General features: G+C 41.1%; 1 protein-coding gene across 5 annotated transcripts in view; it reads left to right on the top strand.

The window, feature by feature from the left end:
- The window catches only part of dync2h1 (dynein cytoplasmic 2 heavy chain 1), a 97,281-nt gene that overhangs the window by 39,749 nt on the left and 32,146 nt on the right, over positions 1-25,386 (top strand). For 3 of the 5 annotated variants that reach the window (XM_084019148.1, XM_084019146.1, XM_084019147.1), the window contains exons 69-81: positions 212-232; positions 1,773-1,871; positions 2,156-2,279; positions 2,816-2,979; positions 3,109-3,228; positions 4,040-4,174; positions 5,363-5,506; positions 8,866-8,955; positions 13,263-13,328; positions 13,426-13,476; positions 13,557-13,610; positions 13,860-13,991; positions 14,513-14,585. In XM_084019148.1, coding sequence (XP_083875274.1) covers positions 212-232; positions 1,773-1,871; positions 2,156-2,279; positions 2,816-2,979; positions 3,109-3,228; positions 4,040-4,174; positions 5,363-5,506; positions 8,866-8,955; positions 13,263-13,328; positions 13,426-13,476; positions 13,557-13,610; positions 13,860-13,991; positions 14,513-14,585 — 1,273 coding nt within the window. The remainder of the gene's footprint in view (positions 1-211; positions 233-1,772; positions 1,872-2,155; positions 2,280-2,815; positions 2,980-3,108; positions 3,229-4,039; positions 4,175-5,362; positions 5,507-8,865; positions 8,956-13,262; positions 13,329-13,425; positions 13,477-13,556; positions 13,611-13,859; positions 13,992-14,512; positions 14,586-25,386) is intronic. The other 2 variants (XM_084019150.1, XM_084019149.1) reach the window with 1 other exon arrangement.

The raw sequence follows: 25,386 nt of genomic DNA, 5'->3' as shown, positions 1-25,386 counted from the left end.
TTTTGTGTGCTTCATTCTCGTTTACAATAAGTCTTATTCATCGAATGCACTTTTTAAGAATAAAAGACATAAAAATACATTAGAACTACAGCATTGACTTGTAACAGCCAGTTCATGTTCATAGTCATATGAAGAATATTGCCCTTGTTGCCATTCATGTGTCCTCCATTTGTCTGTATTGTGTTTTGGTTTTTACCATTGCTTCCTTCAGATCAACGCACTCAAGTTAAGGGTAAGAACATGTTCCATCATTCATCCTTGTAGTTCCCTCTTTGTTTAGTGTAGCTTCTCTTTCACTGTCTGTGTGTGTGATTCTCCCTGACATATTGTCATATACACTTAAATGGCAGCTTTCACATTCAGGCACACATACACACATATACATACATACAGTGTTTCCCACAGGGTTTCAGGAGACTATGGTGGGGGGCTCGCCATCCTCTAGGGGGGTCCAGGGTCATGCCGCCCAGGAGAAAATTTTGGATAGATTTCATTTTAATGCATCAATTTTGTGAATTTTGAGAACCAAAATATGAATTACTGACCAATTTCTTACAAACTGCTAGTACTGATATAAATGTTGACATACTAAATGGGGTTGAGGAGTTTAAACGTTCAAGAAAAGATGAAAACAAAATTCCCCCCCCCCACACACACACACACACACACACACACACACACACACACACACACACACACACATAAACCCCTCCCCTCTGAGCTTGTATCGTTCTCCCCTCGGAGCACACATTATCAGGATAATTTAAAAAAAGTTCTCTTATTTTACGAAAATTGTTCACCGAAATGTGTTTCTGAAAACATTTTATGCGAGAAATAAGCTATGCTGTCTTTATTTTAGATCGACAATGGTCAGTTTAAAAGATTATCGAGTTTTCTCTCGAAACTCGCTGCGACGCGACGGCATTGCACAGCTTCTTACATAGACAATTAATGGGAACATCCACCTCCGGGTAAAGGTAAACTCAGGCAGGACGCGTTTAGTTTGCCGGTGTTTCCGGGACTTCAACAACATGTACAAAGCAGTAATAGAGTTTATCACGGCCACGAATGATGAAACATTATCGGTGTAAATGCAGCGGGTGCCGGTCAGATTTCTCTCTCACCCGACTGCAGAACGTCCCCGATCCCAAACTGCTCCCAAATGTGGACCGCATGGCTACTATTGGATACATTTTGGCTCAATTAACAAATCTTTCAAATCGTAGACCAGAGCTTTAATACTGTGAAATATAATATAATAAATATTTTCCAAACAGCGCTTCGGTACAAGTGGGTGACTATTCCTCAGCCTTCCTTGGTGTTTTGGTTTTGACATACACGCACACACTGTCAAACTCGCCAGCTGATGGGGGGGTCGCGGGGGACGCCTTGCCATGGCGACAGGGGAAAACAGAGCATTGATGAGCCAAACCAGCCGCAAGGATTTCACCTTATAATAAGCGCTGCTGCCCTCCTGTTTAGGCCCATCATTAGAGCCGCTAGTTAAGTCCATTTGCCTTGATAAAATAATTTTGGGTGAACATCGAGAGTATGGCGGCCTAAATTAGACTACGGCGGTGCGCCAGGCTGTGAGGGTGGTGGACTTCATACTCCACAGGAGGGACGCTTGTTGATAATCATGATAGCAGTGAGACGGGACTGAACTACATGCACACATACCCATTATTTCTTAGTAACTGAGCCTCTTTCTAAGTAAAACTATCCAGAATCAACTTACCCTGAAACACAGTTCTTTATGGTTCTATTCTCAGAGTGTTGCTTGTCCGTTTCTGATCGACCCATCATCCCGAGCGACGGAGTGGCTACGCACGCATCTCCAACATCACAGACTTGAGGTTATCAACCAACAGGTAAAGAGATTACACACGCATGTGTTAATAACACACAATAGACGTCACTAACTAGCCTGGTTCAATGTGTCCAAATGTCAGTCTCATTGTCACACACATGTACCCTCCATTAAGTTGTCAGTATGATAAATCCAGTCGTTGATTTCAGTCATTGATCAATGTTTTTTATTATTACTGTTATTATGAATAGTATTAGATATTGCTCTGATATGTGACAGTATACTGTGTCACCAACCGATACCAGAATTCAGTGATTTCTTAAATTGTGTGCTTGTTCTTTATAGGATAGTAACTTCATGACATCCCTGGAGCTGGCAGTCAGATTTGGAAAAACCCTTATCATTCAAGAGATGGATGGAGTTGAACCTGTGCTCTACCCGCTGCTGAGGAGGGACCTCATAGCACAGGGTATGCACAAACTCACAATCACCTTTTTCATGCAAAGCAGGTGTGATGGGGGGAAAAATGATTGATTCTGCATCACCAACCACTGGTTGCTACTTTTCTACACTGAAGTGAAATCCCCTTTTGAGGGATATCACCTGAATGTGCTGTTACAGTTTTTTTATTCGATTGCTAAACGACAGCGGGCACAACTGCATGTGCAAAACTCTAACCACAGTCTGCATCATCAACAGTCTCCTGAGCTATTTAAAGAAAAGAGTGAAATACTTTCATGTGAACATTATTATTCATATAACATAGAAGCTTTTTAGGTAAAGGAATTAAAATCAGCAGTTTACTTCAATATATATATATATATATATATATATATATATATAAAAATATTTGTTTTATTTTGTCTGGAGTCACTTTCAGTTTCCTGCTCATTTGAATATATCTTTCCTCTTCCTCTTTTTGGGGGCAGCCTTCGGGTCCAATTGTAAAAATATGTATGATACAGTATACTATATTGTCAACAGAGACTCTTTTTCTTCATCCAGGTCCTAGATATGTGGTTCAGATAGGAGACAAGGTCATTGATTATAATGAAGACTTCCGTCTCTTCCTGGCAACACGGAATCCTGCCCCCTTCATCCCCCCCGATGCTGTTTCCGTGGTTACAGAGGTCAACTTCACGACCACCAGGGCAGGTTTGCGAGGACAGGTAACCCACGTAACCCTCAATCAAGCGCTTTTATAGTGTAATAACACAGTGTTTCTACAGAACATGTGCTGTCTGTTGCAGTCTGTATGTCCACTTGCCCATTTGTTTGTGTGCGTGTCTTTGTGATAGCTGCTGGCCTTGACCATCCAGCAGGAGAAGCCAGAATTAGAGACGGAAAAAACGAGACTGCTACAACAAGAGGAAGACAAGAAGATACAGCTGGCCCAGTTGGAAGAATCCTTATTAGAGGTACAGTACACAATGCAGACATAAAGCATGCACACTGTAGAGAAGAATCCTACATGCTGGAGTACTTGTAGAGCTCGTTACTGGTGCAGCAGCCTTTACAGTATTATGTGTATTACAGTACGCCTGCCATTTGTACCTCCAAAAGTGCAATTAGGTACCCCAGCGATGGAAAAAAATGTAGGAATGTTAGTAGGGAATAAAATCACAACGTTTCTTGCATAGTATTCATTTTTTCTATGCACTTCAAAGTGTACAGAGAAATGTGTAGGCACTGCACAATCAAACGTATACTGAGACAGTTAAAGGACATTGTAGACATAGAGACTAAACCTAATGATAATGCTTTGTGCACACAGTCTCAAGTAAACTCACACACACACACCCATAGATAGTGCCAAGAGCAGGATGTCAGTGCTTCAGAGGTACTAGACATGTAATTATTCCAGAATTGTAGGAGCATATTCGACTTGACATTTCCATGCTTCGCTGCTCTCTCATATATTTTATTTGAATTTATTTGAATAAATTCTATCTTCTGTTCATTTCAGAGAATAGATTCCACAGGATGAAGTGGGCGAGTCGAGCCTAAAAAAATAATTGACAAATAAACTTTCATCAGATCACGGATATCAGCCAATACAGATACATGACAACATACTCTCGCTTGTTGTGCACTCCCCACCCCCACCCCAACCCCTTTTTTCTCTTTCCTTATGTTTTACTTCACATACTCCCTTTCTGACCCTGTCTAATCCTTGCCACCTTGCGTTTGTTCCCTTCTGTCAATCTGTCTGTCTTCTGCCTGTGTCAGACCCTCGCTACATCTCAGGGTAATATTCTGGAGAACAGGGAGCTGATAGACAGTCTGAACCAGACCAAGGCAAGCAGTGCATTGATCCAGAAGTCACTGTTGGAATCCCACCAGCTGCAGGCATCCCTGGACCAGGTAATGTACCTCAGGCACACACACACACATGAACACAAAAGTATTTACCCCCAAAAATACCTGGGTAGCATATAGAATATTTATGTTTTCAAGCGTGATATAGGCCTACTGTGTGTATATTTTGCTAATTAAACATATTAGCATTAATGAACAGACTGTCAGCAGGGTTCTCTGATGTACTGACCTCAGACCAGCCTTCACAACCACAGCCCGCTGCATTACGCGCTGTTATTCATCTAAAAATATTAGCCTGTTGCACGGTTTAAAAGCCTTAAAGATGACCTCAGGGCCGTTCACATAGTGTGCCTAAAAATATAAGTTTCACCTTCACTTAAGTTTTCTCTGTAAAAAAATCTAAATAAAGTGAACACTGACATGTTCATGGTGTTCCCATCCACAGCAGTTACGTTTCTACTGTGTTAATACTTCTGTCTGCTTCTCCAAACTGGTGATACACTGAACTATCCCTTTAATTGTTTTGGTTCAGTTTTAAACTGTACTATCCATCCATCCATCCATCCATTGTCTACCGCTTATCCTGTATTCAGGGGCGCGGGGGGGCTGGAGCCGATCCCAGCTGTCATTGGGCGAAGGCAGGGTTCACCCTGGACAGGAAAAGCTGTACTAGTCATGAAAAAAGACTACACATTAACCAGTGGATCACTAGTTTAATAACCACTTTCTTCACAACGACTGCTATCATAAGAGAGACAGAATGTGTTGAATGTATAATGACATTTAATCCTGGTTAGCAAAGGGTCTCTCTCACAACAAACAGGCATCAGATTACGTAGATGAACAAGCAAGGATGTATTATAGATGTATTACTCAATCATCCTCTTGGGTGCAGTGTTACGCCAGAACTGTTTTAGTAATTTCCTTGCTATTATTTATTTATCTCACATGAACCTCCCTGTTTTGTGTTTTTTCTCTCACATTTCCTGTTTTATCACACATCATGTTGTCTATCCTCCTTTATCTCTCCCTCTTCTTCCATCTGGAATGAAATAAACATTTTCTCTTCTTCATATGCATCCCCATATAAAACCCTTCACTGCCACCCATCCATCTGTGGTATCTTCTTTAACTCTTTAAAACATCTGTGGTTCATTTTCTGCTGCTCGTCGGTTTTTTCCCCTTTCTCTCTGTCCTTTCTTTTTCACTACCTACTCTTTTTTTATATTTTAGGAGAGGGATGCCTACCTTCCTCTTGCAGAAAGTGCCAGCAAGATGTATTTTGTCATCACAGACCTGTCGAAGATCAACAACATGTACCGCTTCAGCCTTGCTTCTTTCCTGCGCCTCTTCCAAAGAGCTCTTCAGGCCAAGAAGGTGACTGGATGACACAATTCTTATAGTACTTTATATTTTCATCCATCCCAGCGGTGTGTTAACATGTTTAGTTTTGCAAAATTGTTCCAACTGGCTTCCCAGTTTTGGATTAAATAAAGTATACCCAGCCATCTAAATAATATGCCCTTGATCCAAAATCAACATCAATATAACACCTTCATGCATAGATTCAAAAATCACTCAAGAGATAAACTTAGATTACACATTAAAAAGTAGTTTTTCCCCATGAGCACATTACAATTTGGCAGTCATGGCTGAAAAAGGCAACACAACTTGACGTCCACACAGGTTCCACAGTAGAACAAGACGTCCATTGCTTTTGAAAGTCAATTCTTCTCCTTCACATTTAGAGGAAACTATTTCTAAAATAACTTCTCTCTTAAAGTCTGCTTCAAGTGTAAACTTCACTTCGTTTAGTATATTAGATGAAATACAATGTCACAGCTAATGAGTTTGTTGATCTCACTCATGGGGCCATGTCTGCCGTCATTGTTTTGTTATCTGTCCAAGGGGAAATGGGCAGTAATATTATCAATGAGACAATTTGTAGGGGGAAAAAATGTAAGCAAAAAAGTAAAATGGCACATTGACAAAAAGGAAAGTAATGACCAGAATGCCTAAAAAATAGCTCCAATGATGCAATGAGACATATGAGAATTATCTGACATTGACTGACTTTTTCTTTCATATTGACGACACTTATATCCATCTGTTAAATATAAATGTACAGCTTGTTAGCTTAGCATAGTTTAGCATAAGACTAAAAGGAGACAGGGAGCCTGGATTTACTCAAAAGTTAAAAATAGCTTACAGCACCTCTAAAGCTCAATTATTAATACATAAGTTATTTCATTTTCTTTGTAAATCATTTGTTTATTTGTACAACATTGCATAATAATAATAATAATACATTTGATCTATCGAGGTCTTTTCATCGTGCTCAAAGTCTCTTTACAGTTACATTACAGTTAAAATTGAAACAAACAGATACGCAATAAACAAAAAGACAGCATGGGTCACTCATTAAAAGCAGATCTAAATAGGTGAATTTAAAGGAGTGTTTTTAATGTGGACAGATTGGTGCAGTCTCTGATGTGTTATGGGAGAGAGATCCAGAGGGAGGCTGTGGAGGAGGCTCTGTCACACCAGGTGCTCGGTCCTGATGGGAGGGGAGAGGAGGTTAGAGAGATGAGATATACGCACATCGCTAAGGTGCAAGGATATCCGTACAGCATCATTCAGAAAAAAGGGGGAATAATGCCTGCATAGCCACAATTTATTGAAGGACAACATTTTAATCCTACTTGGAGCTCAGCGTAAACTGGTTGCGTATTTCAGAGAGGCAAATCACCCAGTGGTCTCCCTCAGTTGGCATTGAGCACATTAAATACCCTTTTATTCCAAAGATAAAGTTATTATATTTTTTTTTCTGAATCAAGAGTGTGAGATCAAACTAATTATTTTTGTCAAACAGAATACAAAATATAGATTTTTCATTGTAGTTGATGTAATCTATGATTTTTTTTTGTGATATGTTTTGATCTTTTTGGCTTTGGATGATGTGCTGGCATTATTCCCTGCTTTTTCAGGGGAGAGGAGGTTGGCATCAGAGGAACGGAGGTTATGGGAAGCAGTGTGGTGGTGGAGCACGTTGGTGAAATAAGAAGGGGTCTTTGTGAGTGAAGGAGGAGTTAGATGTGGATGCATTGTGGGACACGTAGCCAGTGAAGGTTCTGGAGGTCAGGGGTTAATGAACTGGAGTTTATTGAGGAGTTTGGTTGACGGTGCTGTATAGAAAATGCTGTTGTGGAAGTCCAGTCGAGGGGTGATCAAGGCATGAATCAGTGTTTATGCGGCAGGGAAAGAGAGTGATGGCAAAAACAGACAATGTTCTTCAAGTGGAAAAAGGCCGATTTGGAGATTTGATTTTATGGTGTTCAAAAAATGAAGTGTAAAAAACAATTTAAAACAGGGTTTTGTGCTGGACTGTTTATAGAAGTAGTGCTTTAGTAAAAAAATAAATAATGCATGACGGAGCATTAACATTGGTACATGGTAATAGAAATACTACTATTAGTTTTTTCATGAATATTTAGTTCATTGCAGATCATTTTTAATAAACGGAGCTTAACTCAATTTACCTGATTTTGATAGATGATTTTATTTCAGTTCAGGTCAGCTTGATTCATTTCTGTTTTCAGCAAGTTTATCTTGGTCTGACCTGTGCAGCTGGAGAGCATCATGGACTGTCTATCACACTGCTGTTCTCCATCTGAGTCCTAAACACTGTCTGATAACCAGAACACACATATACAGTACATTTACACACACACATACACACACACACACACACACACACACACACACACACACACACACACACACACACAGGCACACACACACATACACACACACACACACACACACACACACACACACACACACACACACACACACACACACACACACACACACACACACAGGCACACAGACATTGGGTTGATAGATTGAGCACTAATTCCTCAAATCCTGTGTGGGTTGTTAGAGCCAGTGCTGTCATCCAAGGATGTCACCAGGCAGCAGCTGGTCACCACTGTTACGTGTGCGTGTGTTCGTGTGTGGGTGTGTGTGTGTGTGAGCGTGTGTGTGTGAGTGTGAGTGCTTGTGGACACGTTCAGTGAGTGTGGTCAGAATACTCTGCCTACCTTTGTGTCCTTCGGTTGTTTGTTGCATTGAGAAGGTTTAATTTGCCGTGAGCTGCAGATGTTCCCTGAGATCTGGAAGAGAATTTGAACCTCTCGTGTCTGACATAACCCACTGAACACTCCTCTTTTACAGACACACATAATGCTTTTGCTCAGGTATTGTACACACAAAGTGCTAATGTGCACTCACTAAAAAACATGTGTGTGATTCTCATGCTTCTTCTGGCCCTGACCTTAAAAAGCATGTAAGGGATATTTCTGTTATTGCTTTTCCATATTATATGTAGACTTGTTGGTCAGAGAAGAAAATGAATCAATGCATGCGAAAGAAAAGAAAATGTATGTCAAATATGTTTTATGTGTATCTGTGGCTTTTTAACGATCCTGAGACATTCAGGTTAACCTGATGCGACAGAATAAAAATGTTACTGTTACTTTTTTTAACTTCATTTACACACCATTTAGCTAGAATCAAAAGCACATAACACACACTGTTTTATTAATGAAATATAAGGGGAAAAACTGTATTAATCTCTTTAATGACAGCATATCCCCCATACATTCCCCAATCTGCCCCATCTCTTTTGTCTTTTTCCCTTTCTGACTGTGTGATGTGTGTGTATGTGTGTGCAGGGAGCAGAGAATACTGAAGCCAGGATTGCTGCTTTGGAGGCCAGCTTGAAGAATATAGTGTATGAATACGTCTGCCGGTCACTTTTCAAGGTAATTCAAACACTCTAACACAGAAATAGAACAAATGTGGTTTTGAGCATCTCTAAAAAAAAATAATAATAATTTATGTAGTGAGAAGTGGGTAGTGACAATACAGTGAAGCATTTTGCTTGATGTAAACCATCACATTTTTATTTCTGCTGCTGTTCCTTGTTAAAATGATTGATTATTGGGGATTTTACTCTGAAAACAACAACTGAAGAAATGTCTCCAATATCTACTCATAGCTTACAGAGAAATTCCCTTGCTACCGACTGTTGCTATGAACAAGTCAGTTGTTGTGTTTAATTGAGGCGGCAGACACTCACTGGTGAAACAAGGTCCCTCAAAGCAATATTAAAATGTGTCGGGAAAAAAAAGCTTTAATTGAATAGTATTATTGCATGTTGATTTCTTCACCTGCAAACTAACTCAAAGCATTCTCTCTCACTGCTATCACTGTGTGTTGTGTCTGGCCTTTCAGCCAATCAGAATGCAAGGTTTACGCTGCTTTACTCGTAGCAGGGCTGGTTATTCTTTCATTCTGCAGATGCACTGTTATCTTTGTGATTCTGTAATACAATGGAGAAGCACAGCAGTATTCTTATTGAGTGTTTAGACCCAATGCACAACAGATAAACACACACATCTACACACTATACAATCAAACCTCTGCAACTAACACGGTAATGAAGTGTCAATTATTGACCAACAGAGCAGAATCGATCAGGCAGTAAATGGTAAATGCATTTTCTTTGGTTTGTGTGTTGCCTGAATGGTAATGGCAGTTTCAGGCAGAGTCGGGGTGGCTGTTAACTGCCGATCACCTCTAGAGGCTATAAAACCCAACACTTGCACACAAGCACACGCGTGTGTACACATCAGCATGTAGACGGCAGCAGTCTAGTCATTAGCAGAGAGGAAAACATTGGACTACATTATCAGTGCTCCTGTCAACACCCCTTATCTGTGCTCCAGAAGACATACCTTGAAGGGGGAGAAGAGAGAGGTGGGAGAAGGGGTCGGGTGAAAAGATAAAGGTGGATAATGAGAGAGAGAGGACAAAGAATAAGGAAAGCATAGTGGGAGAAAGAGGAGAATTTGAGAGGAGACAGTATTAGAAAACCTCATAACACAGTATATCCCTCTTTTGAGAAAAAGCAACCCATCCTATATTTTTGGAATATCTTTTTTGTTTATGGCCATGATAGGCACTATCTAATTATGTATTTTATGTGTTCAATTCCACCAGAAACACAAGGTGATTCAGCTTAATAAGGCATTGATTGCGCGTGGCTAGATTAATCAAAGTTTGAATAAGAATGAGGCTTACTCTACCAAATATAGATCGTTGAGCCTCTCATGAGCAACGATTGTTCTTTTATGGTGTTAACGTGTTAAGCTCATGGTGTTGGACTTATAATGAGACGTTTTGTATTTTATCTTATAATAAGTGTCCTTCCAAGAATATTTTCAGCACTTAACTTCACTGCCTGGATTTGCCCACGTAATGTTGATTGTAGATACATCTCTCTTCAGCTACATGCAGTTGTAGCTGAAGTGTGACCCAGTCCTGGCAGGCCATAAACCGGCTCAGGGAATGTGACAATGATGATGCCCACGCAAATGTATTCACTAGAAACACTCTGTAAAAATAACGGTAAACCCTTAACCAACAATAGAGTGGATAGACGGGCAGTGAAAGCAGTGCATCATCACGATGAAGGGGGTTGGGGGATGATGAATCTCCTACTATTGAATTGTGGAAATCTCTGATATCTGATGTTGTCACTTCAGAGCGGCTGAGATACCGTTTTGGTGGGAGTGCTTGTGTAACCTAGATGGAGTAACCTTTAGATAATTGACTGAGCTGAGGGATTGTTTTATGCAGTTACAGTTCCACTTTGTGCTCTGGTGACTAGAAGAATGCCGTGTGTGGTTTCATTGACCAATTAAGTGCTCAATATATCATACTGAGTTGTCGTCATTACGTGTTCCATGTGTGCTGTGGAGGTGTCGAAGGTGCATCTGAAAAAAAGGATGATGGATGGCGGGTACCGGCTGTAGGAAGAGAGAGGCAGCGTGATTTTCATCATTCTAATGTGTCTCCTCACTTCGCATCTCTTCTTCACGTCAAAGCTCCTCCCAGCGAGGATGTGAGGGAGAGATGCATGGAAGAGATGCAACAACCAGAAATCCTTTTTTCCTTGGCGTCTGTCTTATGCAATATCAGTCGCGTCAAACTGTGTGTCACATGTGTAGGCGCAGCAGCTATGCTATGCCACTTGCGTAGGTTACACCTGTGTTTCCTCACTCTCCTCCTGAAGCCTCCTCGTTCCTTGGAAGATCCCACATGATGGCAGAGGGGGAATGAGAGGAGAGGGGACGAAATGTTGGCACGTCAGCATGATGAAAAGCACCCTGAGTGAGGACTTGCCCCAGCATTTATAGCTCGAGGCTATAACTACCTGCTGGAGTTGGACAGGACAGCCTCCAAGACTCTGGGAGGGGTGTCACACCTGTTGACTTCCTCCTCCTGTCCTGTCAGAGTGTCAGTGTGACGGCAGTTCACACAAACACTCGCAGACTTTTATCCTCATTGCACTCTGTATGCTACGTTTCTCTCTGGCACGTATATGCAAACACAGATCCACGGGATCCAAGGAAACGGGACACGGTGCCACTCTTTGTTTGATCAGTCGTGTCGCTCGGCTCTCCTGGTTCAACTGCACTCGCTGTCACTTCAGTTGAGTTGAACTTGGCAGCTCGGTGTAAGTCATCCAGACGAATCGTGGAGAGGGTTCGGAAAGAGGGCATGTTAGCGAAGAGCTCTTGTCCAAATGTAGCGCTGCTCAAGCTGCTTCTACAGCTGTTGGAAGTGTCACCAATGTAATATTAGGAAACAGCCATGTGCCCGGAATGTTTTTGAAGATGTGGTAGAGTGATTTCATTTTTAAAACTCTTCTTCTTGCGTGCGTGCAGATGCTGACCGCAGCTAGCTGCACATAGTTTAAGATGCACTTTAAGGTGGATGTAAAAGACCACTGGGAGTCCGATTCCTCCCACTTGATCATTTAGTGCGGTTGCCCTTTGCGTGCTGACTCTGAGGCTAACAGGGTTTTAATCTCATCCAGTAATGCTGTAATTCAGTAAGCACGTCTGAATAAGGATAGCCACCGTGGTTACAGAAGAGGTTTTCTCAGATAGACGACCATCCTATTCACCTTATTTTTCAGCAACAATTACCACATCTGGCAGCAGCGATAGCAGCTACTGTAAATAGACTGATTAGATTAACACAATCATGTGAATTATTGCCACTTTACAAACCGCAACATTAAGAGGTATTACTGAGTAGCATACTATTTAATTTGGTAGTGCTCGCCAGCGACTTGCCAAATGCTTTAAATGAGATTTATATAATCATACTACATGACCAGCACAGTGCGTCTGTATTTCAATCTGAATGTTATTAAGTGTTATGCATTATGGCATTGCTATTTGGAGCAGAATCTCAGATAATCGGTAATAATGTGTACTGTAACAGGAGAGAGAAATATAATGCTTTTAGAGGGCATTCATGCCACATAAGTTCAGGTATAAAACGAAAAGTAAATTGCCTGTCTGTGTGCATTGTTGTAATAGGGTGATATAGTCCTGGAGCATTACAGACAAACAAACATGCTTGTGGCAGGACATCGAAGATCCAGTTCAGCTGTGCTGCAGTACCCTGGTTACTGTAAAACCTTAGATGCAGGTTGTTTGTCCCTCCTTTATGTGTCTGTCTTTCTGGCCATCTATATTTCTATCTGTCTTGAAAATGAACAGTATATAATTGTTGACAAGTTGTTTTTGTGATTTGATTTTGTTAAGATGGGGGCGAAAAAACGATTTGAACATTTGCAATCTGCATTCTTTCTATTTCTGTATTTCTATATTTACTGTAACCATTGGAGATCCTTGGTGACCGTCTTTCTGTCGCTCTCTGTGGGTGGAAGTGGGATGAGTATCTTGATTATTTGATGTTTCTGTTATCTCTGTCGAACTTCCACCAGTGGGTTAGAAGGACGGAGAGAGATGGGGTGTGTAGGGACGATAAAACATCCAACGTGGTTGCCGAAGTCCCCGGGGCTGTTTTGTCAGTGTGCAGCAACTCTTTACAAGCCCTTTAATTAGCCAGACAGAGCTGCATATCATTCGACTGGAGTACGAGTGTGTTTGCCGTTGTTCTGGAAGAGATGCATGTTTGTCATGTTTGTCGCATGTTCTCATATGAGACATATTTCGGCTATTTATCAGTCTCTCTGTCTCCGTCTCAGGCTGACCAGCTGATGTTTGCCATGCACTTTGTGAAAGGCATGTACCCTGAGCTCTTTCAGGAGAGTGTGAGTATCTTTGTAGATTTAGTATCTGCATATTTAGGATTTCAGAAATACTGATTCCAGTGACACATAGATATGCTAACACTGCTCTTTTATGTAGGAATGGGATGTCTTCACTGGATCCATTGTGGGGGAAATGTTTAAGAAAGAGGTAAGAGTGCAGCTCTTTTTTTTTTATGAGAAATCACCATTTCTGTATTTTACTTGACGATACATGTGCTCTCTCGGCAGGACTTCCCTTCTTGGATTGATCAGGAGAGACAAGGGGCAGTGGCCATTTTTAAAGTAAACACAATGATATACACACTGACGTACTCGAACATACACACTCAACTCAAAATGTGTACATTACACCATCAGATGCATATGCTATTATTTTGGCATTTGGTTATTTCCTCCAACCAGGAGACATAAAAAATGTCAGTGGAACACCAGTAAAACAATCCTTCTGCGTTTAAGATTGGATATTTATCGGACAATTATTTCTTGACCTGTCTTTCAACCTTTTAACATTTGCCATACCTTTTTTTGCAGACCACGTTCCCAGCCCTCTACCAGTCCCTGTGTTTGAGTGACTCAGACCTTTGGCTGTCCTTCTCGCAGAGCTCACAGTGTGAACAGGAAATCCCATCCTCCATTGCCAAAAAGATTACTCCCTTCCAGCAGGTCAGCTTTCAATCAAAAAAGACTCCTTCACCAGCCAAATGGAACAAGTTGTCATAATTTACAAGTCTACACACGCTTAGGAATTGTTTGTATTTGCTACCTCTGCCAAAAATGTGTTGTTTTTGTTTTGATAGGGCTTCTTTAAATCCGTTCACATTCATTCTTGTTATTTCTTTCCACTGTGAAGGAGAAGGTGTTGTGCTAGGATTAGAAATAATACAGTTTGATTATGTCTTTGAATACACCACTTCACATGTGGTTTGAGATTGAATAAAGATTCTGCTAATGTCATTATAAAGTCAAGTCAAGTATGCATACTTCACCAATTGACTTTGTCATTTACTTTGGGTTTCAAACATCTATTTTCAAAAAGCCTCAGCGAATTTGATAATGGTTATGTATCCAAATTCTGCTGTTATTCATGCAGCATTTTTGTTTGATATGAGTGGGATTGACCTTCTGTCTAAAAGGTTTTAATGGATATCTGTTTCTTTCTTCCTCTTTCTCTTTGCTCTCACCAGCTGTTATTGGTTCAGGCAGTCAGACCAGACCGACTGCAGAGTGCCATGGCAGCATTTTCCACCCAGGCCCTGGGTAAGTGTTTCATTAAGGACTCTTCATTTCTTTTTTTTCTTTTTTCAAACAATTTTGTGTAAGTGAGCTGGAGTTCAGCTCAGCACCGTTCTACTTCTACATGGACCAGGATACCTATGAAAAACATTTAGTATTCACAAATTCAATTCAAACAAAAAAAAAAGGAGTCACTAGGAACGTGCACCCAGTAGAGTGCAGATCTCTGTAAAGTTTGTCTGCAGTCACCACTGCTGTATTATGTGATTGAATCAATACAACCCACAATTGGCCAACGCCTCATCTAGACACCAATAACCTGTAAGGCGCTGCACAACACATTTAATTTCAACTCAAGAACAAGCCACGGAGAATGCAGGCAATCAGTTGGACGCCGTCGTATATGAGAAATTTGATACAAACTCACGAGCTGTCTGCCAGCTTAGCAGGGTGTGTGTGAGTGTGTGAGTCACTGCAACCACGAGAGGTCATTGAGCAATGTCGCCGTAATTGGTCACCCAAAATATTATGCAGTTTCCTGCAGCAGAATGCGTGATTAGCCACGGACTGACACAGAAATGCAAGCTAGATTGTGGACGCATGCACAAATGCTGAAACACACACACACACACACACACACACACTTGGCCAATTGCATGATACTTCTGGCGGAAATAATAAGAATAATCATGCTGCCCACCGGCCACCTAGTTGCTTTGGAAATGCATCTTTATTGATATTTTACACGGTTTCTGTTCTTTCCTTCCTTTCCTTTTTTGCTCTCTGACCTAGACCCAAGCTATGAGTATAACATGAATGAATTATACACACTTTATTATTTATGCAGACCTTTAAGTGTATTGCAGATGTTCAGGGAAACAAACCAACACATGAAACGAAATTGTGCTCTTTGCAAATCAAGAGAAGTTTGATGAGCTGCGGGCTCAAAAATGTGTTTGTTCTAATAAAGGTTCAGTAAATATTTCCCCCTCTAAATGTGAATGTGATTACTCTGATTAATGACCTGCATAAATCACAAATGACTAGATCCTCCTTTAACGCTTCAAGTCCTTTCTGCTCTATAGAAAGTTTAGCTTTGTTTTTCACAAGCACCCTCTGCCTTCACACTCAAGCTAAACTATACTTAAACCAGGCTTTTATCCTGGATCTCTGAGCCACACTTGTCCGCTTCTTCACAGCGGTGTGATTCTTTTTTCCTCTATAGTCCTCTCCATCCTTTCTCCTTATGCGTCTTTCATCACTGTGAGAACGCCACTGTCAAACACACACACACACACACACACACACACACACACACACACACACACACACACACACACACACACACACCCACACACACACACACACACACACACACACACTTATCTCAGTCTGTTCTCTCCCTCCCACAATGACACACACACACACACACACAGTTATGATGTTGCTTGTGAGTCGTTAGTTTATGATGCTTAATGAGCCCGTTCATGGAGTCCAGATCATCCTAATGGCATGTTGGCTTCTGACTGCACTTTCTGGCATGCTGCTAATTGATGTCAGGTGAAACTAATATGCAGTTGTTAATGTGTGTGTATGAAAACTCATTTTCAGCTGCATGTGACAAAACACACTATTTGACTCCTAGACGTTGGTTTAAGGTGTATAGATACTGGTTTCTTTAGCTATGTAGGATTGTGTTGTTCATCTGAACAAGAGCATCAACATTCATCAGTCCATCAATATGTCAGCTTTTGTGTTTGTGTGTGTTTGGCAGTTTTTGAGCTGCTCACCATCCAGTTAATCACTAATGCCAAAAGTAATTTTCCAGGCAATTTAACATGCAAGTAAAAATACCCCCCCGAAGTTCTTAAAAGTCGCGTCTCTAATTCGATTCAGAGAATTTCCTAAATAAAACCGTATAACATTTACAACACAAGACCCTAGCTGACTGATAATGAAGCTTTTTCTTGCAATGTAAATTCTGGGTTGTACACTCTTAGAAATAAAAGTGCTAAGTAGAACCATATAAGGTTCTTCGGCTTGTCCTCATAGGAGAACCCTTTTTGGCTCCACTAAGAACCCTTTCATTTTTCAAGGGTTTTATCTAGAACCCACAAAGGGAGTTCCCCTAAGAACCCTTTCATTTTTCAAGGGTTATGTCTAGAACCTACACAGGGAGTTCCACTAAGAACCCTTTCGTTTTTCAAGGGTTTTATCCAGAACCCACACAGGGAGTTCCACTAAGAACCCTTTCATATTTCAAGGGTTTCATCTAGAACCCACACAAGGAGTTCCACTATGAACCCTTTCATATTTCAAGGGTTTCATCTAGAACCCACACAGGGAATTCCACTAAGAACCCTTTTGTTTTTCAAGGGTTTCATCTAGAACCTACAAAAGGAGTTCCACCAAGAACCCTTTCATGTTTCAAGGGTTTCATCTAGAACCCACACAAGGAGTTCCACTAAGAACCCTTTCATATTTCAAGGGTTTCATCTAGAACCCACACAGGGAGTTCCACCAAGAACCCTTTCATGTTTCAAGGGTTTCATCTAGACCTCACACAGGGGGTTCTAAAAACATCCCTTTTCAAAGGTTTTCACAAATAACTTGTCCTCTGAGGGTTCTATAAAAAACCATATTGTATTCTACAGATCAGTTTAGTTCATATTATATTGTCGTCATTTATCATGTTGACATTGAACAAACATTCAAAACATTTTAATGAGAAAAACATTTATTTAAAGATAGTCCAACAGAACAGGCTGTGTCGGTCCCAGGGGAGAACAGGTCAAAAGTCAGCATAGGTCCAGTGGAATCAGCAACATGACAGGCCAGACACATCATGCTGTCCTCAGTCGTGGATTTGTGTAATCTCCAGCAACGGTGACATGGCAGAAAGGGGAGACAAAAAAGAGTTTTAGTTCCATCAATCCAAGGTGCATTTACTGTGCCTTATTGTAAGCTATCTACAAACAATAAAATAATGCATGGTCCAACGAAAGGAATCAGAGTACATACTGTATGTAGTTATCGTGACAGTGGAACAGAATAATGAGAAAGTGAGGGAACCCCACAAAGTTTTCACATTGATTTAAATAATATTAAAATACTTTTCAGTGTTATGTAACAAGTACTCAAAATGTTACATATTGTAACAATAATGGAAATCTCAGCAAAACCCTCTTTTTCAAGCCAATGGCACACTTCGGCTTTCGTCCAAGCTGTGTAAGTCATTTCTACAAGAAAACAAACAAACGAACAAAACATAACAAGAAACAAATGCTTAGTCCACCTTTCACCATAAAAGTCCTCAGCTAGGGTCAAGCATGCTGAAATAAGATATTATATTTAGCTCACCTTGATTCTCTGAAGTTTCTTCTGTTCTTCTTTGTTCTGTTCTGTTCACAGTAATCACTATTGGTATGTCACACCTGGTTTGTAGAGGGTGAAGACCAGACCATATGGTGCAATCCATGGGGCAACCAGCTCTTAACTCACACATGACAGCAGCCATTGGGCCAGCTCACAGGCCCAACACACCAACCCTCTCCCTTTCCCCTGGGAGATCAAGGTTCAATTCCCGGCATCAACAAACCCTGATGTAGTAGCCCCAAAGTCAGTGTTACAATATGATTTTTCATCAGTTAAGGCTTGGCCTCTGACATCAAAGACCTTCCTTTATCACTGAACTTATGTGCAGCTTCACAACTTGACTAAGCCAGTCAGCAGGGTACAGCAGCCATGGGATGAGGCCGATCATGGAAAAGTATGAGGAGGAGACAAATACATGAGTAAAATTGTCTGTAAAATAAGTGTTTAATATTTTTCAAATTGTCTGTCACTAATCCACACATCACCTCAGTAAGCATTAACATGGTCACTCTGCATCAACCAGGCCTTGAACTCACAACCTCAAACTGTATCTCTAGATCACGTGACTTGTAACAAACTTTCAAAAGCCTTTGTCCAGTGAGTAGTATAGCTCACTTAAATGCCCCAGAAAGAGGGGTTATACCCTTGCTGTAGGGACCCAGGGTTCAATTCCCCTCGCTGCTTCTTTGCTGTGTGTCAATTTCCTCCTGAAGAAGGGAGTAGTGTAACTAAACTGTAAACACAATTATAGCTGCTGCGCAGCGATGGGTCGGGTCCGGACTATTTTTGGCAACTTTAGGCAATTCTGAGCAACAAACGGGAGAACAGGAAGGCAAGACAGTTGACATAATAATGTTCATTTTGCACCAGTTGAGGCTGAAATCCACAATTTCTGGAACCAAAGACCATTGTCTATCGCACTGAGCTAATTGGCAAATGGCAACTCAACTGTGGCTTCACAAATTGAGTAAGCCATTCGCTGTCGCGCAGGCAGATTTGAAACCACTGTAAAAAAAAAAAATCAGTTTTTGGGATAAAAATTCTGATATGTTTTTGTCAAACATCGACTCTAAAATTTTGTACATTTGTTTCACAAAGACTAGAAGGTATTTTGATGTATTAAAATGATCACCCTTGCTGGGGCTTGAACCCACATCGGCTGGCACCAAGAACCAGCTCCTAGCCAAATGAGCTAATTGTCTGGAAGTGCAATCAGCAAGGTATGATATCTGTCGGGAATTGAACCTGTGACCTAAAAGCAGAAATCACACATTATACAGACAGAGCTAAACAGACACATGATCAGCTCTCTCTGTCTGACCACTGACATGAAGGAGCTGTCAACCTGGCTGTGTGAGTGAGTGTGGCGAGTCAGAGGAGTCCCTGATCTACACATCCTGCTGAATAGCTCAGTGGGTAATGGTACAGACTTTAGATTTGGAGGGTGGGGGTTAAAATCCCCGTCACAGCTAATCTTTGACGTCTTGCTTTCTTATAATTAATGGTTGTGAAAATAAATTGGTAACAGAACATTTCAGGTTCAGGACTGCCATTATTTGTATGTCTGATCAGAAGGTGTAAGGTAATAGACTAGTATGGTGGACCTGATGACTCAATGCAGCTAGCAGGTTAGCTCAGTCACTACTGCCAGTGACTTTAGACTGGGTGGCAGGTCTTCAAATCCCAAGACGGGCAATTATGTTACAGTTTGATCAACAGGATCTGGAGAAGAAGAAAAGAACAAATAAACAAAAAAATGGATATGAAAAGTATTTGTATCAGTAGTCACAAGGAATTGTATTTTGCACCATTATTGGTAAGTGTTATCAGGAAGTATTCCCTGGTGACACAGGATCTTATACCCATGCTTTCAAATATCCCTGAAGACCTCTTTCTTCCAAAAACGGTTCTCTGGATAAAAATAGTTCTTACGGAACCCTTAGCGTTACCAAGAACCCTTTTAAAACCTTTTATTCAGGAAAGGGGTTTTAAAGGGTTCTCTCGATCAAAATGGTTCTTACTGGAACCATTAGTGTTACCAAGAACCCTTGAAAAACCCTTTCTTCGGGAAAGGGTTTTTCAGAAGCAAATGGTTCCAGGTAGAACCTCAGCCCTTGTAAAAGAACCCTTTTGGAACCCTTATTTCTAAGAGTGTACAAATATGTCTGCATTTCTGATCATCTCATTAGAAATATCAGTTGCACTTCCTGATTTATATATTAAAATATATATATAATGGTTAATACTGACCTTTGTCAAAGCTTACATAACACAACATTTTTAATATAACCAAATGTTTCAGTTAAAGTTAATTCAGTTTCATAGTTTGAATATAAGAACACATTATTTCCTTTATTCTCTGGTTTATCACATGGTTTTCCCAGTCATACAGTATCCCAAATACACACTTGCATTTTTCAAAGCCTTACTGGGCATGTTAACCTTGGGGGAAATTATGTGCTTTTTGGATACCAGCATCTTTGTCATATGAATATTCATGAACAAAAAAAGTAATAACTCTAGGCCAAACATTCCTAATTTTAATGAGAGAACCCACCCCAAAATAAAAATTACATTTTGCTGTTCCAAAGTGTTTGACAGTAGACTGAGACAGGTAACAGTGGCCCAGTGATATTGAGCTGGTTTTGTAGACTCAATTTATGTTTGCGACTACAACCAAATTGTTTGAATATTGAGTTTAAAGCTCCTACCTGGAAGGTGTAGCCATGTCTCATTAAAATCACCATTGATGGTGTTACCATTTTTGAGATGTCTTTAGTTGACTTTTCCCCACTATATTACTCTACTGATCTAGCACTGACCATTGTGTTTTGATTTCATATCTAAAACATCTGCCCCGTGTGAGGCTCGAACTCACGACCTTCAGATTATGAGACTGACGCGCTGCCTACTGCGCCAACGAGGCCTGCTGAAGTGTGTTATGTCATTCACAGCACTCGTCGCAAATGAAATTGAGGCGCAGTTTTTTTTGGGCTTCTTCTGCTTGATGTGGAAAAAGTTCATGAGAGTTCTAATCACATATTTAAGTGAGCTGAGCAATGTAGACTATTTTCTATGCTACTTCTGTTATTCTCATGCAGATTCACCATCACTATGCTTTCAACAGTATGTATTCATGTACTGCATTGATTTTTAAAAAACCTACCCTGTCTGAGGCTCGAACTCACAACCTTCAGATTATGGGACTGAAGCACTGCCTACTGCACCAATGAGGCTTATACAAAAGCTGCACTCTACAAGAGTTGTCACGATTGAAATGCAGCACACCATACATATATTTTTGTTTTGCCTTTTTGCTTGCTGTGTAAAATGTTTTTGAGAGTTCTTCTCACATTTGTCAAAATCCTATTTGCTAGGGATCAGTACTACATGGAGATTTCACCTGATTTAGAAATTACCCCCTGACCTTTGGGGAAAAAAGGACCCCAAATTACTGAGATTATCAGATGACAACAATGTGTTTGCCAAACTATGGTAGGTAATTTGGGCTGGAATTGTTCCTTTACGAATTACAGTCATGGCCGATTCGCACAGGATTAACATCACAGAAAATATTACAAATAACTGGACTTATATAGTAGTCCTGTGTGAATAGGAATAAAGCATGTATTAACAGTTGAACTGTATTCATGTTTGTATTCTCATGTAGATTTACTGGCTCTATACTATACTGAACATTATGTATTCATAAACATTGATTTTAAAAACCTGCCCCGTGTGAGGCTCGAACTCACGACCTTCAGATTATGAGACTGACGCGCTGCCTACTGCGCCAACGAGGCTTGTGCAGGATTGTTTTGTGATTCATAAAATCCGAAACAGCAATGAGTGTGCTTGATAATTATTCAGCTTTAAAGTTCATTCTTTACCTCAGAAACAACACTGGCTTTACTATTTTGAAACAGTTGTATGTTTTTTTTATTCTCACACAGATCTACTGGCATCACTCTTTAACATAACATACTCACGCAAAGGCTATAATCAGTCCAAGACTCACTGTGTCAGGACCTAGCCTAAAGCCATGACAAAAGATGGAGAACGCAGGTTAAAAGAAAACACAAGACAAAGAGTATAATTACAACAAAAGTACTAACAACAACGTGCATTTGGTGGCGAGTTCAGTCAGTGGTGAAAGTGTGTGCATGGATGGGTGTGAGGTAGGGAGCCAGAGGCTTAGGCTGGACAGAGCAAAGCAAACAAAGGCAAGCGGGAGCGATGCTGGACTGAGAAGAGCTCTCGGCCCACAGTCGCACAACCAATAACCAAACACTACTGCCCGAATGCTGGTGTAGGGGTAATGTATCCAGATACATGTTTAGCCAAAGATGGACTCATTTTTCACTCTTAAATCACATAATCGATGACAGTATGGAGCTTATGTGTCCAATGATCTATATTGTTGTGAAGTGCTACATTTTCACAAGAAAACTGCCCCATGTGAGACCTCTGTAAGATTATTTGATATTTTTTATTACATCAACAATATGTTTGTTATTCTTATCCAAATCTACTAAGAATCACTGTCTACTGGGCCATTGAGGCTGCTAGGTTGATAAGTATGACAACAATGCGGTTTAACACATGACATCAATATTGACACTGCATTGTGTATCACCTCTTCAGTGTGTTTCGTGACATAAAACGCTGCTACAACCCTAAAACTTCAGATTATGCGACCGGGGCAGTGAGCAGAAATGTCACAGTTGCAATCATGGCTTGATTTTTTCTTCCTTAAAACAAAATCCAAAATGTTTTTGAAAATGATTGGCTGTGATTTTAGTGTGGTATTTTCCTCATTTCTTGAATTGACATTCAAAAGAGCCCCAGCCGAGAAGAATTTGCCACAAAAAAAGGATGGAAGGGAGAAGATGTAGACGGAGAGGTTCAGAGCACTTTGGTATGCCAGAGTACTCTGACTGCCTTGCTTCCTACTGATAGCAAAAGCTCTATTGACTGAAATTCAGTGTCAGCTGTTGTGCAGCTGCTCCAGAGTGCTAATAATAATACTGGCTCATTGAGGGGGCACACTGCAGCCTCTTTGTGCTCCTATCTGTCTATCTGTGTTTGTGGGTGTCCATCCGATATTTGAAGGCACATTACGCTTGCACTGCATTGACTGTGTGGTAACTTTCTCCGGTCATTCTTTCTCATTACCATGTCATTGATTTTCTTAAAGCGCCTTCCACTTGTAATGCTCAAACTCACAGTCTGCTGATTATGAGAATGACACGCTGCCTAGTGTGGCAACAAGGCCATGAGAGCTTTTGTCAAAATATGGGAAAAGTGAAACATTAAGTGAGTGACACTCCAGCACTGGAGTCTGTGTTTGACAATGTGTTTCTCTAGATGTCTGTCATATGTGGCTTTATGCTCCTAGTGACAGCCCATCTAACTCTCATGTTCTTTAAAAGTCAGTGCCTGTGTTTACATTTGAGCTCATTACCCCGCAAGCACAAGCATCACTTTTTTTTTGTCTTTCTTCTTGTTTGTCTGTGATCAGTTCTAATAAAACACACACACTATTCTGATAAAGAGATAGTCCTCACACTCCATGCGAACCCATCGACGAAGGTGCAGTGTGAGCGAGCACCTGACGTGGGCGAGAGGGCGTCTGAGTGAGAGGAACGTGAGGGAGACGGACGGATAAAAAAAAAGAAAAAAAAGAAGAACAGGAGAGAAGATTTTGTGTGTATGTGTATGTGTTTTTGGCAGTAAATCAGTATGCTAATGAGGCATGGTCTGTAATCCTCTTACAACTAATCTCACTCAATCCCCCCCAGTCCAGGCCTGGGCACTGCTCAGGCACACAGGCATGCCTGGGTGAACACAACCACACACACACACACACACACACACACACACACACACACACACACACACACACACACACACACACACACACACACACACACACTTGTGCTCGTTCACTCACTGGCTTGCTCTCTCTACTTTTAAAAAAACAACAAAAATAAAAAAACACAAACTCCTTCACATACACAAAAAAAGCATCTCTCTCTGTCTTTCAGTAACTTTTCTTATTAATCATCCAGCCAAGAATACGACAACATTTTTTTTCAATCTGCAACATGCAAATGTTTCCTGTCAATTTGTGTAGTGTCAAGAGTTGTGTGCGACCCAAGTGTCTGCTGATTAATTCTTCACCATTCGGCGTCTCATCCACTAATCAGTGTTCAACCATAGGGAGACTGTAGCGGTGTCTTTATGTAGGATCCTCGCTGCCCTGATTGCGGGTCATAAAAGCCAAGGTGAACTTTGCTACGCTACAGACAGAGAATGCTGGTCTGCAGCAGGAATACTGATTACCTGCCCATGTCCAAGGTAGTTGTGTATGTATTTGTGCACGCGCACGTTCTGTAAGTGCTCCCTTTTTTATTTTTTGCAGTCAGACATCACAAGCCATGTGGTCAGATGACTGTTTTTCTTCGTGTTGCCATGGCGATGCAGCAAAAGGTCGCCCCGCGATGTTCTCTACCAAGACCTTGTGTGTGTGTGTGTGTGTGCGTGCATGTGTACTTCGAGTGCAGCAGATTTCATTTTTGGTGAGCAGTCGGCAAAAGAATATTCAGGCCGGGAACGTCATCGCAGAAAAGCTCTCTCTGTGTGTGTGTGTGTGTGTGTGTGTGTGTGTGTGTGTGTGTCTGTGTGTCTGTGTGTCTGTGTGTGTGTGTGTGTGTGTGTATGTGTCTGTGTGTGTGTCTGTGTGTGTCTGACTGAAAAGGAGATCTACTGATACATGTGTGAGTAACATCACAGTGGATTTTCTAACACAGCCACTCGCACTGTGAGCCCGTATCACTGCCTGTGTGTCACTATTAACCCATGTCTGATATACCATTCATAATATTACAGCAGGATTAGAGCCTAATGCTCAGTAAGGAAACGCACACATGCAGACGCCCACACGTACTTAGGCGCATACACAAAGAGCCAGTCTTCTCGGTGCCAGGGGGCTGACAAGGTATTCTTCTGCTGTGTGTGGTGAATACTGCTGCATACCTCGCACTCAGTATGCACGGCACATCATGCTCCTAATCTCCCTCGCTCTGTCTTCTTCTTCTTCTTCTTGTGCCCTCTCCTCCTTTTCTCCATCAACACCTCACCCCCCCCATCCTCCCATCAGCATCACCACCATTTGGACACTGTCTACCCCTCCCTGTTCATGCCCTTCCTTTGTCTCCCTGTCATCTTTTCCCAGGTTCATTTGTCCACCCCGCCTATGTCTCCTTCTTTGCCACCTACCCTCTCCAAAGGGCCCTACCATTACTCACTAGCGTTATTGCCACTTCTTGTTTCCTGCTCTGTTTTGCCTTTTATCCGTCCCCTTCCCCTCTCTGCAGTAGGTCCAGTCACATTGACTTTGAGTAGCTGTATCAACTTTAAATTCAATATTGAAACACTCTCCACAGAT

This window comes from Eutrigla gurnardus (assembly GCF_963514095.1).
Source record: "Eutrigla gurnardus genome assembly, chromosome: 10".
In the NCBI taxonomy this organism is placed as follows: domain Eukaryota; kingdom Metazoa; phylum Chordata; class Actinopteri; order Perciformes; family Triglidae; genus Eutrigla; species Eutrigla gurnardus.
Note: the sequence above shows the minus strand (reverse complement) of the source record. Positions and strands in the feature narration are given on the sequence as shown.